A 9790-nucleotide genomic window follows, 5' to 3' on the forward strand; every position below is an offset into this window, starting at 1 on the left:
AAAAATACACTATTTGGGATCACAACCATTAAGGAACAATACTATATTCTTCCACTGGGTGGCACTGTCCTGCTACTTGTAAGATGGATGGCCTACTGTGGTAAGACAGGACTTACCACCTCAAAGTTCATAGGATGGATCGCTTAGGGTTCCCTTGAGCAGCTCACTTGGATTAAACAACATGAATTGCAAACGAGAACGCCAGAGCAGTCCGCAGTCAAATGTCGGAATGCTTTTTTTACACATAGCCCATACATTATAATTGTATTTAAAAAAACGCTTTTACTTCTGTACCAGGGATTATTTTCTTTTTGTTTTGCACTTTTTTCCTTTCCTTTCTCCTTTAGAATTCTTCCGTGTGGCCGTGCTGCATCTGTTCCTGAATCCTCTCCAGAACGTCCTGCATTCTCCTTAACTAGGGGGAGAGAGAGAGAGAGAGAGAGAGTGGGGAGAGGTGAGAAAGGAGAGTCGCAGCATGTCGAGGAGTGTGAGTGGTGGGTATTGTTATAAATGACTCATGTGTGGGCTTTAACCTCATTTGAGGCGGAGGAAGGCCCGCCACACACCCTGGGCCAGTGCTTCCCCAAACCTTTTACAGTCCGGTACCCCTTCACACGTTCAACCTCTACCTGCTTATCCCCTCTGGCGCTGCGGTCAGCGCACCTCGGTATTATAAGGGCCGGCTCGCAGCATAAGCAGTCTGTGCAGTGTTTAGGGCCACAACCGCTGGGGAGGGCCTACGTAGGGGCCGCACAATGAGTGTGACGCCTCCTCTCCGCCTCCGCCAATTTGCGCCGCTTGTCCAAATCCCCCACCGTCCCCGTTTCTCCAAACAAAACAATAAAAACCTGTGTTGGCACTGTGCGATCTGTGATCGATTAAGAGACTAGACCAATTAGATGACAAAAAAAAATCACTGGCATTCAAATCAATTCATTTTACCTGCAATAATAATTATAATACTTCATAATTAAGTTTGTTTGGAGATCACATCAAGACGTCAGGATATCTACATTGTGTACCATGTGAGGCAGGTGTCTCCATGGTAACAGTCTGTGTAAAGACTGGCGACCCACCTGCAGCCGCACAGAACTCAGTGATGCAAGTCTGGTGAACGACTCTTTTTACTGAGTGAATCGTCAGCCGGTCCAACGTGCGCGCTCTCTCTACAGACATCCAGCCGCTGTAGTCGCAGTGATAGGTGCGCACTTCGCATGGGAAAAATGTCTTATTTTTCCTTTTTTTCCCCCGGTTACGGGTCAGTCTTCGAGCCCTGGACTGTTTGAAAATGAAAATCACAATTTCCTTGGCGGCAAGCTACAATACACAACTCTTCTGCTTACTCGCATAACATCCGCACATTTTGGGGCTCTGCTGGAGTCGTACACGGCTAACCCACAGGGGGGCGCCAAAATAACTAATTTGGTAGGAGGAAGCGTTGGGCGGGGTATTTAAAAATGACGATGGAATGAGAGGAAACAGAGAAGATGCTAAAAGTACATCCTTTAAATTCCACAAAAATGCAAGATGGGGGAATGTTATTCCCTCTCGGCTGCTGCCGTCTTCTTCGGTCGTGTCGTTTGTGGTCTAGTATTTGTGGTCAGCGCCTCTGTGGGAAAGTTTGCGCCGCGTTTTAAAACAATTTGAACATATGACTTGATTCAATTGATTGATTCGATTTATTACAAAGTTCTTTACACGGAAGAGAAAAGTAAGAAAGTAGAGCGAGACCACACCTCTACGTCTTTCTCCAAGATGAGTCTCTCCTTCTCCGAGTCGATGGCCGCCAGGGGCAGAGGGGTGTCGGCTCCGTTGTCCTGTCGCATCTTGTCACGCAGGCTGACACACAAAACAAGCGTCTCGGTCACTGGCATTGAGGACACTTTTTTTTTTGTGTTCTTCCATTCAACAATTCATTCAACATTTTTCTTAAATATAAAAAAAAAAAACGTCAGCAGAAGAAGAAAAACACCATTCGATCATTTTTTTCCCAATGTTATTTCTTACTATGGCACACTTGACCTTACAATACCAATAATTTATCCACTTAAAGCGTCAGAAACATAGAAGTGCTTATCATCATGGCCAACTAACAGCAATGCAAGACTTGCGAATGATCCGTTCGTGGCAAACTATTAAATGTAATAATAATCACTGAGGATTAAATAAAAGTCAAAGGAAAAACAGGCCAATGCATTTTGCACAATTCATATTTAATGCGACTGACTAACTCTTTGCATTCCACCAATATAATACTTTTGACAGAATTCAATGATTTTCATTCTGCTCCCAATCCAGAGCCCAAACGACTCTTCTGACTCTTCTGACTGAAAAAAAAAATATTTTTTTTTTACTGAGTGACACGCCAGGAACCCAATCTCAAAAACGAGTCGCGCCTTTCACAACTTCTTCTGTTCTGGTAAACACAGAGCCGCTGTTCATTTTGATCTTGCAACACAAGAGCAAGTTTCCATTATTCATTTCTTTTAAATGTAATTTGATAAAAGTTTCACGGTCGGCACATCTGGTGACCGTCATTTTGGGTTGTTCAGGTTCAAGTTCCAGAGGTCATTTGTCACATACATATACATACGGTAATACATATATGCAGTGAAATGTCATGACCCCCGGTGATTACGCACAATAAGCTCTATAAGCTGTAAAAATACCAGAATGTGCGTAATCGACACAAGGTTGTGTGTGTGTGTGTGTGTGTGTGTGTGTGTGTGTGAGAGAGAGAGAGAGTGAGTTGATCGTCCCCACCTGCGCTTCCTGTCCTGCACCACCATGCGCGTCATGCTCTGGATGCACTGGGACCTGTAGTTCTCGTAGTGCGTCTCCCACGTCACGTCCTTCAGGTCCTGCATGTGGGTCCTCACCAGCATGTTCCGCAGCAGCAGGAAGTCCGAGTGCGCCGGGTTCTCCACTGGCGCGAGGGGGGCAGGTTAGAGCGCTGGGACGGACACTGGAGCGACGCAAACCACTCGCAAACGATTCGTTCGTAGGGAAACGAAAATTGTGAGTGAGTCGGTAGAGTCGTTTGTTTCGTTTCGTTCCAAGTCGGAAAATGTAAACAATCTTTTAACGGAGTGCCTCGTCGAAAACGGAATCTTAGAAAAAAAAAAAAAAAAAGAGTCTAAGACTTTGTCAGGAAAGGACGCTCGATGCGCTGCCCTTTTGGGCTTTGTTGTTTACCAGAGCTACAGGTTTGGTTTTGTATCAAAGTTGATAGAAACTGAAGATTTCTGTTTTTTGATATAATTCCAGGTGTGACTGGATCAGCAAGTAACCTCAGACCAGTCCATGGTCGGCCGATTTGGTCAAAATGTGAAAAAATAAACGAAAACTGGAAATTCTCTCGTTTCCTGCAATTTACTTCAATTTGCGTAGCGCATCCCAGTGAAGTTCTGCACTGTCTTTATGAATTAATTTATAAAAAAAAATAAAATAAAATCACCTCCATCACCTCGTCCGTCTCGACTGGCTCCCCGTCAAATCCCGTTTTTTCCAACAAAAACCTACTACTAACCTACAAATCCCTCCACGCCCTCGCCCCGCTGCACCTAACAGACCTCCTCCACCCCTACACCCCGTCCCGGAAGCTGCTCTGCACGTCTCGCACAAGGCTCCGAACCTTCCGGACAGAGCCTTCAGTGTGGCAGCCCCCACCCTCTGGAACTCTTTCCCCACTAATATTCGAAATGCTCCATCCCTGGCCACCTTCAATACCTCCTCAAAACCTACCTGTCCAACGCGGCCTACTGCCCCTAACCCTTTTTTAAATGTATTTATTTATTATGATTTATCTACCCTGTCTTGTTCTTTGTTTTTTCCATTGTGAAGTGTCCTTGGGTTTGTGAAAGGCGCTATATAAATCCCAGTTATTATTATTATTATTATTATTATTATTATTATGAATAATAATAATAATAATAATAATAATAATAATAATAAATATATATGATGAGAACCCTGTTTGGTCAAAGGTAAATCATAATTCAATTGTCAATATTTGACCATATTTACTTGCATCTGAAGGTTTTTTTTTCCCACTTTCCACTTCACAAGGTGAAAAAAAGGAAATCACAAAATGACGAGTTTGGCTTGATACCTTCCACCACGCCCCAGGGGTAGAGGCGGCCCCGAAACCGCCGCCCTTGGCTTTCCACCTGAATGTTGCTGGCGATGACGGCAAACGGGATGCTGTCCTGGAGAGACACACGAGTTACGATCAAACTCAGGCGATCGGTCGCCGCAGCACGCGACGCGGCGGAACCATTTTTATTTTTTTTTTAATCTCGATGTATATCAAATAACCTTCAGTATCTGGTCCTGGAGTTTGAACTCGTCGTCTTCGTCCGAATCACACTCTGGAAACTGGTAGATGTTGATCCCAAAGTGCTCGATCTCCTCTCGGATCTGAAATACAAAGTCACACAAAATCAAAAGAGAGAGAGAGAGAGAGAGAGCGAGTGTGAGAGGGGGGGATATTGAACATACAAAGAAAACCCCCCTCCAATGCATGCAGGGCAGAATTAGGTCGATATCCGCTAATAATAAACATTCAGAAAAGAACAATCAAATTTTGGATGCATCTTAAATCAAGTCCCCAAGAAACACTGCAATTTGAAGCACTGCAAACCCAAGAACTGAAAACCAAAAAGAATCCCCTCAGTCAGCTGGTCATGAGACTTTCTGACCAACCAACACCCAACGTGGCTCCAACTCAGAGCAGAACTGCTTTGCCATCACACATCAGAGTCAACCAAACAGTAAAAGAAACCAAAGAGGCCGATCTGGAACATCGTAACCATCAAACCAAAACACAAAGCAAACTCCATTGCTGTCTGACCCTAAAAAGAGAATATGCACCGGCAGAATATCTCTTTACTGTCAGAGATATGGAGCAGAGGCAGATCCTGACCAAGTACAGGCTCAGTGAGCACAGTCTAGCTGTTGAAAAAGGTAAGACACAAAAATTCCCGGCTGCCTAAAGAGCAAAGATGATGTGGTCAGTGTCAGACGGGTGAGGTAGAGACAGAGATGCACTTTCTACTACGCTGTCAACCATACCGACACGTCGGACAACAATTTTAACGATACATTCAACTCAATTTTAGCATCATTCACCGCACTGTCGGATGAGGAAGAGATGGGCGTGCTCCTCGGCGAGGGACGCACAGCCCCCCTCGCTGGACGCTTCCTCTTACAGTGTCATGAGATGAGGGACAATCTCAATCTGCTGTAAGCTGCCCTGTACATACTGTTACTTTTTATTTATTGACTTTTTACTTTTATTGTAATTTTTCAAGTTATTACTGTTATTATTATGAAGTCCATCTCTTGTTATTGTATACAATGTTGTTGTTGTTGTTGTTGTTGTTGTTGTTGTTAAGTTATTGTATCTAATGTTGTTGTTGTTGAGTGCTACCTGCCTTCTAGCTTTGGCAATACTGTTGTAATAACTGTCATGCCAATAAAGCTGAATTGAATTGAATTGAGAGAGAGAGAGAGAGAGAGAAAGAAGAAGAAATGAGCGTTAATAGTAAATGATGGTTTTAGTGGCGGGGGCAGGGCTTCACATAATAATAATAATAATAATAATAAAACACTTTATTTGTACAGCACAATTCATGCAGAAAATGCAATCAAGCCAATCGAAATCTAAGTGAAAGGTATGTTTACATATAGAGTTGAACTCTGAATGTGAATATTTTTTACACAGTAAGCCTTGTATTGAACGAGAACCTTGTGCTCAACTGGAAGATAGATAGATAGATAGATAGATAGACAGATAGATAGATATTAATACCTGCATATTAATATCTGGTATAAACAGTCCTGCTCAGCACTGTGTCTTCATACCTTCAGCTTCTTCCTGTGGACCTCCGCAGGCGTCAGGCTGTCAGCCTTGGCCAGAACCGGGACGATGTTGACCTTTCCATGCAGGGCTCTCATGCACTCCACGTCCAGCGGTCGCAGCCTTGGGGGGGGGGGGGGGGGACAGTTTGTGAACACTTCCACAGAATATTCAGTCGGTGTGGTCTCTGCTTCTCCCTGGGGCGTACCCGTGGCCGGAGGGGGAGATGAAGTAGAGGCAGCAGTGCACCCTGTTGTCCTGGATGTTCTTCCTGTTCAGACCGCTCTCGTCTCGGAAGTACTGCTCGAACTGCTGGTCCACGTAGTCCTCGATGTCCTTCCAGCTTGAGGGGAGGGCGGCGTTAAACATTCAATTTTCTTTCATCAACAGAATAGAATAACAGTTATGAGAATAATGAATAAACATACCGCTGTCACTTTATTACAGTGTGACCTTGCACACTGCTATATATTTACTATACAGCAATGTAGTAATATATGAACTGTACTCACTATCTATTCCTGAGGAGCTTATTAGTACTTAATACTTCCTTTGCTGCTCATTGCTTGTAACTTATTTTCATATTTTAAAGTGTATATTGTGAATATAGTGTTCACTTTTCACCTTTCTGTGTTGTTGACGGCGTCTCCGAACCCGGGCGTGTCCACGATGCTGAGCCGCAGTTTGACGCCCTTCTCCTCGATGCTCACCGTGTGTTTGACGATGTCCACCGTTTGAGTGATCCGTTCTACCAACACGCACGCACACACACCCACACACACGATCACTTACAGTATGTGTTGTTTCTTGATTTATAGCCATTATCTACAGTAGATTACGTTGATGTTCACTGGATATTGTCTTTTTCTTTTTATATTTTAATTCTAGTGCTTTATTATTAATGCCTATCTGTGAAGAATGAAAAAATTGAATTGGTCGCACCTTCTGCATTAGGGACTTTTCTGTCTTTATAAAGATCTGTCAGGAACAGACTGTTGATCAGTGTGGATTTACCCAAACCAGACTCTCCTAGAGAGCGAGAGCGAGCGAGAGAGAGAGAGAGAGAGAGAGAGAGAGAGAGAGAGAGAGAGAGAGTAAAAGGGAGAGTTAGTTTAGAGTTAGTTGAGTTAGTTTAGAGTGAGTTGGATATGCCCCCCTTCAATTTGGTGGCTCATAAGTACTTGGTTCACTACCCCAAGGTGTGAATGGCTGCCATTCATAATAATAATAATAACAATAATAACAATAATAATAATAATAATAATAATAATAATAATAATAATAACAATAATAATACAAAGACAAGAACGAGTTCATAGGTCATTTGTTTCCCTGAATGTATGCATGTATTGTATGTTATGTCTTATCTCTTTCCAAAAATACTTTACCCTTATTAATAACAAAATGTTTCACTTATTAATAACAAAACTAATTATGAACGATGAACTGTTGATTGGATCAACTGGCACTTTAATTTCCCTCGTAAAAAGTAAAGGTTGAGAGTAACTGAACTTACCTGCCACCATGAGTGTGAAGGTGAAGCCCCTCTTCACTGTCTTCCTGTGAACCTGGTTGGGAAGTGTGGCAAAACCTACGTACTCCTTGCCCTGGTCCTGCTGAGGACATAATCAATTCTTACATATGGAAATGCTGCTCTCTGGAGGGTGATTCAACACCTGGGCCCCAAAAATAATTGACTTAAATATTTCCCCTTATCAGTAAGAACACGTCACTGAATCTTGATCTCATTGATACCAGACTTAAATAAACACAAACACACACACACACACACACACACACACACACACACACACACACACACACACACACACACACACACACACACACACACACACACACACACACCTCTGGGAAGTCGTAGGGGTCGAAGCGCGTCCAGGGGCTGCGTGGCCGCGAGGCCGGGCTCAGCGGCGAGTCCGGCTGCGACGTCAGCTGCCACATCAACTGCAAGGGCTGGAACTCTGGAACCTCGACCCTGACACGGCTGGGTTTCGGAGGCGCCACCATGGAGACGGAGGTACTCGTGCCCCTCCCCTGCCCCGCTGAATGCACCGCCGCCTCTCGATGACACAGAGGACTCAGAGGACTGTGGGTGCTGGGAGTACTGGGCTGGTGGTCCTCAGACCCGACCTGTGGGCCGGCTGCAGGGTGCAGCTCTGTGGGGCAGGAGGCGAGGGTCAAGTCCCTCATGGCATTGGGGAGCTCCATGTCTTCCTGCTCCTTGATGGCCAGGTTGAAGAGCTAGATAAGACAGCAGGGCTGGTCCCTTTTAGAATGTGGTTTATGGCAGTGGTCCTCAACCAGGGGTCCATGGGGGTACAGCAATTTTTAAAAATGTTTTTATGTCAATAAAAAAAAGTATTTTAGAGAAAAAAAAATTATATTGAGTAAACTCCCACAATTAACACTAGACATCTGCGTGACACGGTGTGGCCGGGGTGCGGCCCAGGCTTAAAATCCAACACAAATTTTTATTAAAAAAAATCTAGGGGGTCCCTGCTCGGATTCTCTGTCCAACAAGGGATCCTTGGGCTGAAAAAGGTTGGATTCACTGGATTCACACTACAACTATAATTATAAATATGACCATGACACCCTACACCACTACTTTCTGGAACTGTTGATAAACTTACTTACAGTACTTCCTTAGTAAATAAGTAAGTACTGTAACTAAGTAATAAGTGAGTAAATGTTTACTAATACAGCACCTTTTAAAGCAAAAAGCGTTTTTTTCAACCAAAGGGGCATCATCTCGGAGAAGCTGAGACCCTACAAGACACTGTGGTGTGACGGGTTCAGACGCTGCCTTTCAGTGCTACCGTCAACAGATTCAAGTCCATTTTTTTCCATCCAAATCAAAACCGATGTTCCTTAAACCAGATGATCGGCCGAGACGATCTCACTGCGTGGCGAGATAAGCCGCTGTAGGTGGACATGTGCTTTCAATGCTAAGTGAGCCTTTGTAAGGCAGCAGCCAAAGGGCGTGTTTAAAAGCGCCCAGAAACCAGTGCCGAACATGAAGACGACCTGATGCTTCAGGTCACAGCTTCAAGTCCTTATTCTCCTCAATGCAGACCCCGGTATCCGGGCGCTTTTAAACTTGCCCTCGGGGGTTCTGAAACTCCCTCGGCATCTAACCCTGAACTACCCAGACGGGAAGTCCTCAGCTTCCAGCAGCTTATCTCTTTGAGCCAATGAGTCTCGTTGAGCTTGGTCATCTCCAACAATCATCTGTTTAAAGAAATCTCCATTTCGAAGAATGAGGACTTGAACCTGCGATGGCAGCATCTAAACCATCATGCCACTAGGTCACCCTCATGCTCGGCACTGGTCTCCAGTTGCTTTTAAATGTGCCCTAGGCTGCTGCCTGACAAATGCTAATTCGGCATTTTCCGTCTACAGCGGCTTATCGCTTTGAGTCTAATGAAGCATGGTCGTCCGCTCCAATTACTGTATCCGACTAAAGGTACGAGACTTGACTGGAAAAAACAGGGCCTGAACCTGTGAGGGCAGCCCTGAAACATGGCATCTGAACTTGCCACACCACAGAGTCCTGCTGAGGTCCAGCTACTCTGAGATGATCTTCACTTTGTTCTCTTGACATCAGGGATATTTAAAAGATAAACTCACTACCTCATAGGACAGACGTGTTCAGCAAAGTATGTAGATCAACATACACAAGTGGTGTGCACAGAGCATTTTCACGCACGGCAGGGGCAAAAATCGTAAAAAGGGCACTTTTCACCAGTGGAATTGAGGTCTGTAGGGAGGACAGGATATGGATAGGGTTGTATTTTTCTGCAATATTACAACATTTGCTCTAGAAAAGGGGCGCAGGGCACATCAGAACACTTCCTCTAGCGTAGGGGCACCTACAGGGCATGTATACACATTTCCTACTGTCGACAA

General features: G+C 44.4%; 1 protein-coding gene across 1 annotated transcript; it reads right to left on the reverse strand.

Annotated features, from left to right (window-relative positions):
* Positions 1–318: 318 nt before the first annotated feature.
* Positions 319–9099, reverse strand: LOC307239858 (septin-5-like; the record flags this gene model as incomplete). Its single annotated transcript, XM_080013437.1, has 12 exons — positions 319–415; positions 1737–1839; positions 2764–2926; positions 4112–4208; positions 4318–4419; positions 5866–5983; positions 6069–6203; positions 6485–6608; positions 6803–6889; positions 7377–7473; positions 7727–8122; positions 8986–9099. The coding sequence occupies 12 exons, from the start codon at positions 9097–9099 to the stop codon at positions 344–346; spliced, it is 1608 nt and encodes a 535-aa protein (XP_079869563.1). The 3' UTR covers positions 319–343.
* Between the last annotated feature and the right edge of the window lie 691 nt (positions 9100–9790).

The sequence above is a fragment of the Zeus faber genome (assembly GCF_960531495.2).
Source record: "Zeus faber genome assembly, chromosome: 14".
Lineage (NCBI taxonomy): Eukaryota > Metazoa > Chordata > Actinopteri > Zeiformes > Zeidae > Zeus > Zeus faber.